This window comes from Amblyomma mixtum, chromosome 4, assembly GCF_055824585.1.
Source record: "Amblyomma mixtum isolate Tamu chromosome 4, ASM5582458v1, whole genome shotgun sequence".
In the NCBI taxonomy this organism is placed as follows: domain Eukaryota; kingdom Metazoa; phylum Arthropoda; class Arachnida; order Ixodida; family Ixodidae; genus Amblyomma; species Amblyomma mixtum.
The window spans coordinates 137,447,067-137,462,139 of NC_143015.1; the positions used below are offsets into that span (position 1 = coordinate 137,447,067).

A 15,073-nucleotide genomic window follows, 5' to 3' on the forward strand; every position below is an offset into this window, starting at 1 on the left:
CAGTGTACATTAAAGAACCCCAGGTGGTCGAAATTTCCGGAGCCCTGCAGTACGGCGTCTCTCATAGCATCAGTCACCTTGGGGCGTTAAACCCCAATAAACCAATAAACCAACCAAGATTCGTCATAAAGTAGGAACCTAAAAGTTGGCAGAGTTTCCTTTCAGTGTCGCTACTCTGCTTCTGGTGCTTTCTCCTGGACTCAAGATTTTGTGCGCATAGCTTTTACAAGTTGTACATGTCACCAAATTGAGCTTATCCATCAATACGTATCCACAAATGTTATGAGGAGAAATTGTATTTCACAAGTTAAAAATAGTGTCCGATTTCAGCCTTGAAACAAGCATACATTAACATCGAAAAAATATTTTCTTTCGATCCCTTAGGAATAAATTACACTGTCCCTGGCTGGCCATCCCAACACACTGAGAATCTGTATGAGCAGAAGTGACCGTATTTCTGGGTCCCTCTCTTTTTTTTTCTTTTTTTTAAACCGTGTTCAACATAAGTGACAGGCAAACCAGGTCCTGTCAATATCACTTGCAGTAAGTTGAGAACAATGCAGCCGCCATTGCAGCTTGCAGGTCTACGTCTTCCTTTTCCTTCTGCCTTTTTGTTGCTGTTGTGGAACCTTAAACTCATGTCAAGACTGACTTCAAGCTGCTGTAGAGGGATATTTTTGAGAATTTCTGATGCGAAGGGTAAGGAGAAGCAGCCTTGGTTTAAGTCTGTGGCTATCCGCTACTTGGGTATACTGTGAGGGTATTCATCTGTCCACCAGTTAGCCTGATGTGTAGAAGAAAGCTGCTGAATGGTCGTTGAGTGAGGGAAACTTCATAACGGCGGCTGCAGGATGTGTGATCTACTCTTAACTCTTCTAAGGCTAGTTGGAAGTCCTGTTTAACGAAAAAAAGGGGGGCTAATTTGCGCTCTAACGATTAATATTAACCACGGTTCATGATGGCTTCTTCAGAACCAAGAATTCGCGCTCTCTAAGTTCTGTGCGCAATTGCTTCCCCACGTAATATACACACACTTTCCGTATTGCACTGACCAGTTCTTTCCACAAACGTTCATTGAACTCTTATGCCCTACGATTCAATAGATTTTCACAAACTAGCAACAGCTAACACCTTCGAAAGACAGAGGCTAAGACCCCCTTGCTACTCACATGTGTCCTTCGCAGGTGCAAATGCTTGCACTAATTATGAGCTCTTTAAGCTGGCTTTAAAGTCGACAACCAAAGCCATTCGCTAAAATCCCAACTACCACTAAAGCACTTGCTGTAAACGAGGTTATAACGTCGTTTCAAGTGCTAGCGTTTCTTCCGGTACTTCCGCCTTGTTCTATGACCAGCTATTAGATTTAGATTTAGCATAGCTATCTGTGCATGCGCATGGTGCTCTGAGGGACGTACATCTGCCGTTGAGCAGGCGCAGCTGATTTCCCGCGTAACCGGGTCATTGTAGCGGAACATAGATAGCGCTATGCTAAAACTCTCTATTAGTGCACGCGTCGAAGGTTCCTGTTGATGTCTTCGGTCGAACAACAGTTATAAAATGTTCCCTTAAGGGTAGAGCGGAAAAGCTTTGGGCAAAAAGGAGAACTGAAACCAATACATAATGTGATTTTATTTGCTAATCATGTCACAATTCATATGAGCTTAATAATCAGTATAATGAGGGTCATCTTTCTTCCAGGGTTATGCACTTTGCTGTTGAGTACAAAGGGTCATAACAGGTATGCAAAAGAAAAGAAAGCAGGCCAATGGGGACGCGTTCATTTGGTGAACCCTGTCACTCCCACATTTTCGGCCGAAATAAAACATGATTACGACGATAACGATATGCATTCTTACTATGCAGAGGTCAGCGCAAAAATGCAAGACGTAAAATGGCGCCACCACTACATCCTTTGCATTGTGTAATCAAATTTGAATCTCTTTCAAATAAAGCGTCAGTGTGTGTGAAGGCTTTAACTGCAATGATAAAAACAATGAATCAGGCAATATGCACCAATATCTACATGCATCAGCCAGGCTATTTCCTGTTAGCGTTTCTGAAGCAGCTAGAAACGGCAAGAACTAAATGGAAATCTTGAGAACAGGAGCGAAGAAGATTTTCCTGATTCTGGAAGGAGGAGAGCAGATATTGGCTACATGCCCCTCGGTAGAGACCTATACAGCCTTTTTCTTTTTCAGTTTTTACCAAAAGGCCCTTGGCCCTTGTACCTGTGCATATTCATCTTGTGTTAGCATAAAATAAAAAAGGCAGTCCTTTGTTGCACTGACAGCAGTATTCTCAAGGCCATCTTTAGTCCCAGGTTTCGAAGAATCTGCCTCTGAGATTGGCGTAAGCAAACTTGAAAGTCGTTGCTTGTGCCTGAACCAGGCGCTGTCGAGTTTGAAACAGCTGCTCCCTTCATTGCATGCTTCTTAAATTAGAGTTGCACAATGCTTCCTTTGTCTTGCGCAGAGCGGAGCGCCTGCAGTTCGCCTAGGACAATGCTAAAGTGCCCAAAAAAAGGACGATACGAGTCTCAACGCGTTGACAAAACTGTACTTTCTCAGCTGGAGAAAGCAAAATATCGACAAATTCATAGTATGTTTCTGGCCTGAATTCTATGGTTGTCCCAAAAAATGTTATATCTTTAATGTCACAGACACTTAACTTCGGTCGCAGCTAGGCAGGCGCGTGATGGTGTAACTAATGTGTCAGTATTGTCATCACCAGCTTACCAACACTCTCCAGAGGAGAGTATATGATAGTTGTGCCTTGCCAGTAATCGTCAAAAGTTGCAGGTTTAACGAAAAACTTGCGGCGTTCGCACTTTTGTTAATACGAATGATCAGTGATAGCTTTTCTCCTTGTGCTTTTTACCATCAATGTTAATAATGTGGATTGGTGAGCTATTTGGTTCATGATCGTACAACTGAGCAGCAGAAAGGGTACAAGAACGTCGAAGAAACGTACAGACGATGGTGATGCTGCATTTTCGTCGTTTCATTTTTTTTTAACTATTGGGCATGTTTTGGTACGGTTAGAGCGAGGTGCAAGGCTCGGGCTGTTCACGTGCAAAGGGAGTGCAAAGGGAGTATGGTGTCCTCTGGCGCACTCCCTTCTAGGTTCACAATATGGTGACTCTGGGCAACAGTGGTATATTCCCTCTGAAAAGCATAGTAATTTGATGCAGCTAGCATTGGGCGGAGGCTTTTAAACGTGGCATTGGAGGTCCCGAGGTTAGCAAATGGAGGATATTGAAACCTTTGTTAAAAATATTATCAAAGACGCTTTAGAAATCATAAAGTGCTTGGCGAAAGCCTTGTAGTGGACCCACTGCCGCTTTCCCGAACCGCTTGGCGCGGAATCACTGGGCCGCTTCGGAGCCATGCGTCTCACTCACTCGACTGCAACGAGACGTCTGGCGAAGGAGCGGCGGTGCAGCTGCCACCGCCGACGCGCACGCGCGCGCTCGTTCTACCGCTACTGTGTGACGTCACGGTTGCTATGCAAAGCTGCGCCCTCCACCGGCGCGCCGGTTGCTAAGGCGGGGAGGAGGTTGCGCCGCTGCGCGGAGGAGAGGCCACAGTTGGCACGATTCTAGCGCACGGACGGACACCGCGAGCATAAGCCATTAAAGGCTTTCGCCTCAAAAATTTGCAGCTACTAGAACTTGGTATGTGTTGAGGAAGGAACTAGTTGTGCCCCACCCAACATGGGGATACCGAACAGAAAGCCCCAACAGAATACGTTTAGCTCAGGGAATTGCGAGAAATAGCCTTTCAACGAGCTGCAAACCATTTTTTGTCAGTAAATGTTTCAGCTCCTAATTTTTTTTTTCTAAGACTGGAGCAAAGTAATACAAGGAGTTTTCAGCGTTCTCCAAACTGCAACTGTTAGAGCATAAGAAATCAGCTAAGCAGAAAGCTTAGAACTTGTCATTTGCCATTGGCTTAAAATGAAAGTTTTTGAGCACTCACTACCCAAAGTTTTGATTAATAGATTGCAATTACTGTACACTTTTGATGCTTTAAACGTTGAAACATGCTCTGAATGTGGGAACATAGAAAGTTTAAATAATTACAAAGTTTCTCTTTGTTGTGTACGTAAGGAGCGCGTCGAACAACGCCTCAAATTTTTGTATTTCATGAAAATATTTATCAATTTAAACATTTTCATTTTACATTTTAGAAGCAATAAACTTTGTTAAAAGTGACACAACCCATACCTGATGCCTAGAACATGAAAATAAAAAAATGCTATTGCACTCTTAAGAGCTCTACTGCATCATGTTGGACTTCAGATGCAATCATGTCCAACACACAGAGACCTCATGTCCAACATTCTTGGACAGCAATTTCGAAAAGTGAAAACTATAATTTACTGTTCGGCAATAGTTAAGGTAATGGTCCATTCTTCGGATATGTAACAAAATCTTTCTTTTAAAGTGTTTCCAATGATCGCATCGAACAGTTAAGATTGCCATAGAAAGCCAATGGGGAACGCTTTCGACTACAGAAAAAATGCAAATATAAAAAATTCAAGACTGCCGTCAGGTGATCAGCTATTGTCATAAAGAAATCTTACATTGTACGAAAAAATTGCATTCATAAACTGTTTTTTTTTCTCAAAAATGCTTTTGCCCAGAATTTTTGTATATGTATCTCCGCATCTCGGAGTCCGGACTCATGACCACACTTTCCCGAGTGTTTCGAACAATAAAGTAATTTTTTTCTGCTTTCTCTCTCTTTCCACACTTTTGCCCAGGGGAAAGGACGGAAGTGGTGAGAAGCGACGGTGGCGCCGCCCAAGAAGACGAGCACGGATTTCCACGCTACGGAGGATCTTGTCCCATGAGTCGCTACGGGATACAATATGATAAACTCGGGAGGAAGCGTCCAAGAAGAACCAGATACGGCGGAGGCCACGAACATCCATCCAGCCTGGATCCGCACGACCTTCCCCCTTCTAGCATATTCTCAGACACGGCTCGCGATGAGATTAACCGTTTACTGGCGCAGACAGCGTGAGTCCCTCATGACCGGATGTCAACTACTTTATCGTCGTGCTGGGTTTCTCTATTTTTTTTCGCGCACATTCAGCGGGATAGAAGCAGTCAAGCGAAAATTGTTTACAAATACCGTATATCGTATAAAAAATTTCTCTAATACTTTTACACCCTGATTGTAAAAGGCACTGCTTTAGCATCAATTTTGCAATCTCTCCTGAGAGAATATTGCGTAATTGCTTGCTGCCAAGCAGTAGCTGCAAGGTTTACAGTTGGATAATCCGAGCATATTTATGAACAGGTGCAGAAATAAAATGAAGATGGAAGCCCTTTTAGTACATGAGTACACCACATGCTGTCTGTTTATAAATTTCATTTTTCGTTAATTTATAATTTACCAACCCACTGCATTGTATCAGCGTCTTCGACATTATTTAGGCAGAAGCGAGTGTTATGGAATGGTATTCGGCAATACAATGTGTACCGATTCTCAAGAAAGAGGGCATAAAGACAGCATGAAGAACACATTCAAACCGAAAGAAACTATGAATACTGTGTCAAGGCTGTGTGAACTGAATTTCTATGAGTTGGGAAATATTGTGCTTCATACAATATATAATTCAGCTGCACTGCAAATGTTCTGAGGCTGTTACAAGAAGCAGGATTGCTAGACGAAAGAACGGCCAGACACTTTAAAATCTACACAAAAAATTTTACGCACCTTATTCTTCAAGAAACAGCAGTAGAAGTAGCAGCCTTCAGCTTTTTACATGCCGCGGTTATCTAGCGGTTGCTGCGTTTGGAAGCTCAGCGGACTCGTGACCGGATCCCGATCGCGGCGAACGCAATAAATGCAAGCCCATCCGTGTACTGTGCTGTGCCTCAGCGCGCTAGACAATCCAGGTCGATCTAGAACTCTCCACTACAGCGTCACTCGTGGAGCAAGCGTAGCTGTGGAAGATTAAGAGCTACATATAATACTGTATTAAACGCTACTCGAGCTTTCGTTAAAATGAGGGGTAACGAGAATTTTCGGCTGCCGTTCTACGCTACGTAATAAAATCAGCTATACGTACTTCGGCTATTTCCCATGCCACAACATTTTATGCTTCAAAAAAAATGGTGATAACCAATCATGGTTCGATAGACGCGATCCTGTGTATAAGCGAAAGGTACGAGTCTGAGTAAGTGGAAGGGTTGTCCGATTGAGCCCTAGGCTTTGCCGAAAACAATGGGCATGCACAGGAAGTTTCCTTCTGGTCCATGCTGCGTGGCTTGTCATGCGCCACCCGCTTTCCATTTCCTCCAGTGGTGACATGGACTGTAGTCGTCGCCCCTCAAAGATTTAGCACCTCCACAGATGCGACGAGAGCCTTAACGCACACATAGTTTGGAAACGACACTCTGCTGGCCTGTTTATTTTTGACAAAACCTGTACCTACAGATTTCTTTTCTTTTTCTTGTCCCTCTTTCAACCACTTCGACCCTTGCCTCACAGCGCGATTCAAGTGCTGGTGCACGTTAAAGATGCCCGAGTAGTCGAAATTATTCCAGGGCACTCCACTACGGCACCCGTCTCGCTCTTTCTTCTCTGAATCCCACCTTCTTCACTTCCCTCAGAGAGCCTTTGAGGTAGTGGTGGCGGCGGTGGTTGTGGAGGTGATGATGTAAACATATAGACGGTATTAGCTTTACCATGGTATGTCAGCATTTGCTATACCTGAGTCACTCATTTAAGAGTACACCGAGAAGTGTGACTGATAAGTATGCTACACGGCATGCCCGAATAGTGTACACACAGGCTAACGGTAAGAGAGATTGCGCACAAGTAACATATGCCTAGACGCAGTCAAATGTGACAAAAGAAAGCTGAATGGCTTTCTGAACAGTTTGAAGCTGAACAAACAATTTCTCACTGCCATGGGATTAAGCACAGATGAATGGCAAACGAAGCCACCAAATCCAGCAGAGCCACGCATATCAGTCTCATCGTCAGCAGCTACGCTCTCCCAACCTATGGCGCAATGGAACGGTACTTGCTTCTCGAGTTTGCGTTCTTTGCTGCGATTGAGAGCATTTTTTGCGTTTTGATAATTAATTTTTCCATAGCCACTTGAGTCAACTTTTTTTTTTAGAGCGTTGCCACGAAAAATTACGTCTTTATGCCTTTTTGCACAAATTTTACGGTGTCTGGAGTCACTTATTTGTGTTCTACATCGCTACAGGTGCGCGAGCACGCAAAAAATTACAAGTTACGAGATGCTGACTGTACATGACTCGTTTGGTAAATATATCTACGAGACCCGTGCCTTTCTACAGCAGTCACTAACACTTTGCAGCGACAGGACGAATTTGCCATCAATTTTATTTAGACACTAGATAACTTTAACTTAAACCAGCAGAATTTCAGACGGTCTTTTAAACTACAGCTACGCTTTCATGATACACCTTGTAGCAGAATAAACTGCATATGGCGTGCCTGGCATCCCCGAGCACAAAAAAAAAACAGATTATTTTAATATTTTATGACAGGTAGTGATTTAAAAAATCTATGCTTACGAAAGCACTCCGTTAAGTACTATGTAGCAGGAGTATTTTGTGAGCGCTTTCGGTCTGCATTTGTCAGTTGAGAGCTGGGCACATCAAATCGCCTTTGAGGTTTAATAACATGTGACATTTCAAAGCCGTTCAGCGGTTGGTCCCAATACAGGCATGCTGGGGAACCTTCGCGAATGGCTGACACGGAAAGCAAAATTACTTTTTTGCATGACCAGGAGTATTCATACTCATGGCTATGATCAAGACCTCCATTACTGCCCCCTTCAGGTGGCGTCATGCGGCTACAGGTCTGCCACACTTCTCCCAAACTCTCCCACCGAGTGTAGTAGCCTCCGGCCATTTGGACTGCGGTTAACAGTCCATTGTTCCGGAATGGAACAGTTCAACCTTTTCTTCAGTCCTGCCTCTCTATGCTTTCCAATACTAACAGCTGTAACGCACATTGAGAACAATCAACTCCATTGTTATCCAGTACTCAGCAGCGCATGTCTTTTTCGTCTGATACTGCGCTATTTGTATTAAAGAACGCGTCCACACGCATTGTTGGCACTTGCAAGCGCCTCATGAAGTGGCGAGTCCTGGTGCGCTGACACATTTTGTGTTCCGAGTGAACATGGCAAAACTTCTACGAAGCCTCGCGACAGTTCTCTAAATAATGCTTGTTCATCCCGTCTGCAAGAAAGATTAAAAAAAAGAGTACCGACAAGGTAGGCAAAAAGGTATACAAGCCAGGTTGGTCAACACTGCGTCATAGCTGCCATCATAAAAGTTGACGTCACCTGTTTTTTTTTTCTATGCATTTCGGAATCGACTTGCTCAACGCGTAACGAGTCACCGCCCGCGTAGCAACGTTTTGGTCGGGCTTTTCTCATCTGCGAAAGCCAGTCAGCTGGCCGAAGAATATTACTTCTTAGGAACCGAATGGTAGTGGGATTCAAACCCACATCCATTATTACAATGTTTCTTGATTCCTACTGGGTGTTGACGAATTTGAGCACAGCCTCATTTATTGCTTTTTACTGACTGGTTTTCAAGGTACAAAAAAAATAAGTATTAACAACAATCATGGAGAAATTTAGTCAAGGTTTCCTACAGAAACACCGGCAAGAACATTCGGAGAATAAAATTCTCTTGGAGAATCATCATAATCATCAGCCTCACTACGCCCACTGCAGGGCAAATGCTCTGCGATGTGTCTCCAATTGTCTTTTGCCAGCTGCGGCCACCGTATCCCCGCAAACTTCTTAATCTCATCCGCCCACCTAACTTTATGCCGCCCCCTGCAACGCTTGGCTTTCTCTTGGAATCCACTCAATTACCCTTAAGGACCAGCGGTTATCTTGCCTTCGCATTACATGCCCTGCCCAAGCCCATTTCTTCCTCTTGATATCAACTAGGATGTCATTCACCCGCGTTTGTTCCCTCACCCACTCCGCCCGCTTCTGATCCCTTAACGTCACACCTATCATTTTTCTTTCCATAGCTCGCTATGAAAGCATTTATTTCGTTTTACAAGAAGCAATAGCCCGACAAAGAAATAAAATAATCCGACACATTCGTGATGATCTGCGAAAAAAAAAATATTCGAGCTTATCCGTAGTTCACCCTCATTACAGAGACGACTTGGAATCCAAACTGCACACATACAATTTACCAGACATGCAGTCATGACCATCATCAGCAGCAGCGGCAGCAGCCAAGGTGCGTCGATTGAAAAAGAAAGGCCGGACTTGTATGCACTTTCTCCGAAAAAAGATAGAGGGCCATTTTAAAGATTAGAGGAGAGGTTTTTTTTTTCATATGTAAATAACAATTTTGCAAAAAGCGTTTTAGAGCGGGAAACCATTTATGAACGCAATTTTTTTTTCATATAATGCAAGATTTCAATCTACCAATCAATATATTCGCAGATTACCCGACGGCAGTCTTCTTGTTTTTCTATTAACGTTTATGCTATCGTCTAAAGTTCACCCAACTGGTTTTCTAATGCACTATTAGCTCTTCGCTGCGATCGATAGAAACGTTTTAGAAGAAAGAGTTCGCTGCATATCAGAAGAATGGACCATTACCTTCAGTACTTCCATAACAGTGTCCTACAATTCTGTACTTCTCAAAATTTTTGTCCGAGAATATCTTTGAAAAGCGTTACACCCCAACCTGCGTCATTCGAAATCGGTGTATGCCTTTAACTCGCATTTGGACTTATCCTAGCTTCCCAAAGTAAATTTTCTGGGCTACTTCCTGTACTTAGACATCGGTTTCCCGGTGTGACAACGCACATAAGTTGGGCGTTGGTCGAGACGAATAGAGAAGCGAGCGAGCCGGACGCATCAATCATCATCCTTGAGCACTGGACAGCCGCAATAATAGCAGCTGCAGCTGTCGGAACAGGATAAAAAAACAACCGAAAACAAGCTCAGCGGAGTTTTCTATTTTTTAAACATTGCTATCCCAAGAACCCCAACACCTTCGAGTGCCTTCGCTGGGTACGGTAGACAGGTTGGCTGAAAAACTGCGCTCAGCCCTGTCCTTTCGCAGGCAGGCAGTCATGGGAGCTGCACTGTTCTGGATGGTCGTGTTGGCCACAACTCTAGCGCAAGATACACTAGTGCACTCCCAGTCATTATTTTGGGACTCCCCTTGGGAGTCCCAAAGCTACCACGACGATCTGTGGCCTTACACATACGACTCGTACGGGTCCTCCTGGCAAACGCGCGGCTTGCGAGACATGGGGACAAGCGGTCTTCTTGAGGACACCGGTAAGTGCTGGCTTTTCCTGCCCAGAGATTTTTCATGTTTATTTTTAAAAACGTTAGGCGCTTCGGCTTGCGTACGGAAGCCTTGGTCACGGAAAGCAAAGCCTGAAGCACAAAGCTTAACAGCATAGCAGTAGTCACCCCAGGCATCTTGCATGCGTAGTCGGAAGATTAGTGTCGCTGCAATTTCCACGCGTCACGGATGAGAAATAAAAGTACTCGCACGAATATGCTCGCTGTATACAGAGAAGACTGTATTAAGGGCAACAGCTTTTTCCTTGCGCACTGAGTTAGTTAAAAAGGGTGCTTCAGCCATAAGGTAATAATATCTCGGGCTACAAGCTGGTGCTGCTCCTAAAGGTGTCATTTTAAACCGAAAATCACAGAAAGCAGAACGTCTACAAATGTATTCCCTTCTTATTGTTGACTGCTTCAAAAAGGAATATATAACATGGCGGTTCCGAGGTATAACAAGTAGCAAACGTATGCAGTAAATACTGCACTGCGCCGAGTGAATTCTCCTCAAGGGACACAAAGTCCGCCGGAGTTTACCGGGCCGCGACCAAAGGCGAAAGCCTTTAATGCCTCATACTGTCGTTAGCAGCCGTGTCGGCAGATTTGTCCGCGTTTTGGCGTCACTACTTACGAAGAAACTGCGTCGAGGCGGGGAATCGAACCAGGACATTTGGCATTTGAAGCGCAGACACTACCACTCCGCCACGAAGGCTCAGGGTTTGAGCATGAATAAAGGCGCATCTAGTGAATGCATGGGTTTCATAAATGAGATAAAAGAATAATAAATAATAAGAAGAAAAGAAAAAAGAAAAACCATAAAAATCAGAAAAGAACCCAAAACAATATGAAAAAATATGAAAAATAAAAATAAAAACAATAAAAGCAAGAAAAGAAACAAAAACGACAAAATAGAAAAAAATAAAATATGTAAAATAAAAATAAAGAACGAACAGTGCGCAAGGAAACGCTTTCGCCTTGCAGCACTTTAGAGAGCCAAAGTGCCCCCTGAATTTTTTTTTACTATACGCACGGAGCTTCCAGGGTCGTATGCAAACACTGCCACCCTCTTTGGTATTCATATTTAGCAACATCACTTTTGCGATGGATATGTTGTCTCTTGCGGTTCAATGAGTGTAACTAATCTTTACGGATCAGACATAGGAGAATGAGTAGACACAATCAGAGCCGCGGGGTTTTGAAAAAAAGAAACCTTTTTCCTCTCTTTCTAAAAATTTTTGACTCCACAGAAACTGCGCACTAGCTTGACACATCACCACCTCCCCAGTTTAGAGGACAATTGTCAGTTCATTCCTTCCAACTTATCTCAAAAGCTTTTAGATGAAAATTAATCAAATTTAAGTGCATTTATGGCCTAAGAAAATAAAAGCAGAATTATGTATGTTCAGAATAATATCATGTAGAGTGAGGTTCTGAAGTCCAGAGTCCGCCAAGAATCCAGAAAACCTACAGTATAAAGGTGTAATTACAGCAATCGCACAGTCATTTGGTATACAAAACGGTGCTTGAGCAGCAACTTAAAACAAATTAACATGAGCTGCAAAACGTGTTAGAAACTTGGGAGAAAATCTTTGAATAATTTTTCAAAATAAATAAGACGGGCATGGGGTATTTTGTAAATGCATGGTATTTAAAAATTTATTGGTAGCAAATACGTTCTTCTGTCGCTTCTACCATAAAAATTTGCAAAACAAAAAAGTATGCATGCCAAACCTAATTTCATTATAATTTTTTATGCAAATTCGGTATGAAATCTTGAGGTCGCCGGGTCTCGACATGTTAGAAAATCACAACGCTAAGATTGTAGCTAAATAAATTCGATATTAATTACCTTTTTTGTGTGTGAGAGTGCTAGCGTTGCGTTTAAAACGTTATGGAAACCACAGAAACATTTACAATGCATGGCAGGGAAGACGCAATCATGGAATTTAAAAGTTAGCGAAGACATTGCTTGAAGGATGCATATACGCAGTAACAACAGTAAGATTTGCTAGAAACAAATGCACCAGCTGTTAGCGGGATGGCATTTGTTGTTGTTGTTGCTGTCTCTGAAGCGATGGCCCATACCCACGGTGGTGGATAGGCCATGGCTTGTTGCAGATCCAAACAGGAGAAAAAATTCATTCAGACTTATCTCAAGCGGCTCATAAATAAAAAGTAAGGAATCTGGGAACACGAACAACGATTTCTGAGAGATTTTGAGGAGAATGGAATTAAAATGAAGGAAACAAAGAGGTGAGGATTACAAGAAAATATTTAATAATAATATGCATAACTAAATAAATTTTTAGAGAAATTTAAAGGGCAAGAATAATTAACCCCAAATTCTCCTGGTCTCGATAACATACCTGTGAAGAAGCTCACACACCAGCTTAAGGGCATGAACTTCGACGCTTGCTCCGAAGGAGACGAGTACGGGAAGCGTAAACAGCAGCCCTAACTGAGCGAGACGATTTTGCAAATGGCCGCCGCGGTGGCTCAGTGGTTATGGCGCTCGGCTGCTGACTCTAAAGACGCGGATTCGATCCCGGCCGCGGCGGTTGAATTTCTTTGGAGGAGAAATTCTAGAGGCCCGTGTACTGTGCGATGTCAGTGCACGTAAAAGAACCCCAGGTGGTCGAAATTTCCGGAGCCCTCCACTACGGCGTCTCTCATAGCCTTAGCCGCTTTGGGACGTTAAACCGCATAAACCAAACCATTTTGCAAATGCTTAATTCTCTGCTGTGCAAACCGCCGGTAGGAGCGGACGAAATTTATAAATGCATGGCTTCTATTTTGCATGGAAGACCAATTGCTTACTTTTTTTTATTTTTTTTCGTTCTCCTATCCCACAGGAGGTGTGAAAGGCACCGGACGCTCAAGCATGGGCGGCAGTAGCTCATCTCGTTTCGGTGGTGACTACGGCTTTCCACGCTATGGCGGGTCCGCCCGCGTAAGCCGCTACGGAATCGACTACGGAAGCCGTCGCAACCGTCGGCCACTTTCGAGTGCCTACAGCTTTGCAAGCAGCTACGCCGACAGTGGTTCCTACCCAAGATACACAAACGAGTACCATGGCCGCGAACATCCGCAATCATGGTACTGGTACTGGTAGCGCTGCTACTCAGACAGCAATGCCAAAAGAATTCGCTTTCCGTCATTTTGACCACGGTTATAAAGCGAGTAGCAGGCGCGCTTTTATTTGTTTATTTCTTATCTTCAGTTCTTGATATGCGTTTTTTCTTTAATTACAATCCTAGCCTGGAAATACCAATCAGTAAGGACTTAATCTCTAAGTGGACAGGTGACTGGAGGGGCTGTACCTGCGAATATAATTTTTCATTTGTGTGCCTGATCAACCCAAGGGCTCCAGATGTCGACGAAGTTATATTTTCAAATGAATTTTATTGCGGCATCTTAAAAAAATTCTTTGTTTCGATACATACCCAGCAGACAACAAGCTTTTCAGCTGCAGGCCCATTTTTTTCACAAGATGTTTATTTAAGGCACTTGCACACTGATCAATAAATTTCCTTTACAAATATTTCTTACTGAGTTTATTTTGGTGCCAATATTTGTTCCATATACTTGAGCCACAATGAGGACAAACATGTTCGTCGATTCAAAATATTCATCGCTTTAAAATGTTCAGCGGTGCAAAACGACCACTGGGGTTAATGTACGTGACCAACAGTACTTTCTGATTCAAACTCTCAGAAGTTTCCGTATTTCTGTAAACGAATCCAAGCAAGGGCAGTTAAACAAGATGTCAGGACGGTAACTGAACGCCATCGATATTGATAAGAAATTGGTGTTACATGCAATAATCTGTATCCATGCTAATAAATATTGCTCAAAAGGTCACATACTTCGTTTCGTTTCGTTTATGGAGTTTCATGTCCCAAAGCGACTCAGGCTATGAGGGACGCCGTAGTGAAGTGCTCCGGAAATCTCGACCACCTGGGGTTCTTCAACATGCACTGACATTGTACAGTACATCGTCCTCTAGAATTTCGATTCCATTAAAATTCGACTTCCGCGGCCAGGATGGAACCCGCGTCTTTCAGGTCAGCAACCGAGCGCCAAAAGCACTGAGTCACCGCGGCGGCTCAAGTGTCACATACCATCCGAAGCATTGTCACAGTTTCAAGGATATTACCCTCTTAATATAACCTATTAGCGAATGTAACTGTTACGTATGTAGGGGTGCGTTTATTAGGCGTCCTCAAGAGACCGAACCGCTGTGCAGGGTCTGGCAGCGTAGACGGGCGTAGCCAGCACCAAGAGAGCGGGGGCACTTCGTCGTCGTCAGGCGCAGCGTAGTGTCGGCGCATAACTTCGTCGGCGTCAGGCGCAGCGCAGTGTCGGCGCATGGCGGTAGCGGAACCTGTCACAGTTGGCACACTACAGTTTCCCCCGGGTGAAAAGGAGCCATCCTGGCGTCTTAAGGGGAAGGAAGAACAGAGGGGTCGTAGTACGGCTTCAGTCGGTCGACGTGGCGGTTTCGCGGCCACGGCGCCGCAAGTCCGCAGCGGGTGCAACAGGCTCAACAATATAATTGACCGGAGATGTTTGCCTGAGAACCCGGTAGGGACCATGATACCGATGCAGCAGTTTCCGCGAAAGGCCGGGAGTTGTGGGAGGCACCCAGAGCCACACAAGGGAGTCGGCAGGGTAGGAGGTAGAGGCCGCGGAAGTGTCGCGGTCATGTTTTTGCTGCCACTGGGTCTGCGTGGTAAAC

At 44.0% G+C, this 15,073-nt stretch overlaps 1 protein-coding gene across 1 annotated transcript; it reads left to right on the forward strand.

Annotated features, from left to right (window-relative positions):
- The first annotated feature begins 10,013 nt into the window (after nucleotides 1-10,013).
- Nucleotides 10,014-13,879, forward strand: LOC149348394 (uncharacterized). The gene is made up of 2 exons (XM_089585812.1): nucleotides 10,014-10,323; nucleotides 13,188-13,879. The coding sequence occupies exons 1-2, from the start codon at nucleotides 10,113-10,115 to the stop codon at nucleotides 13,445-13,447; spliced, it is 471 nt and encodes a 156-aa protein (XP_089441938.1). The 5' UTR covers nucleotides 10,014-10,112; the 3' UTR covers nucleotides 13,448-13,879.
- Nucleotides 13,880-15,073: the final 1,194 nt, after the last annotated feature.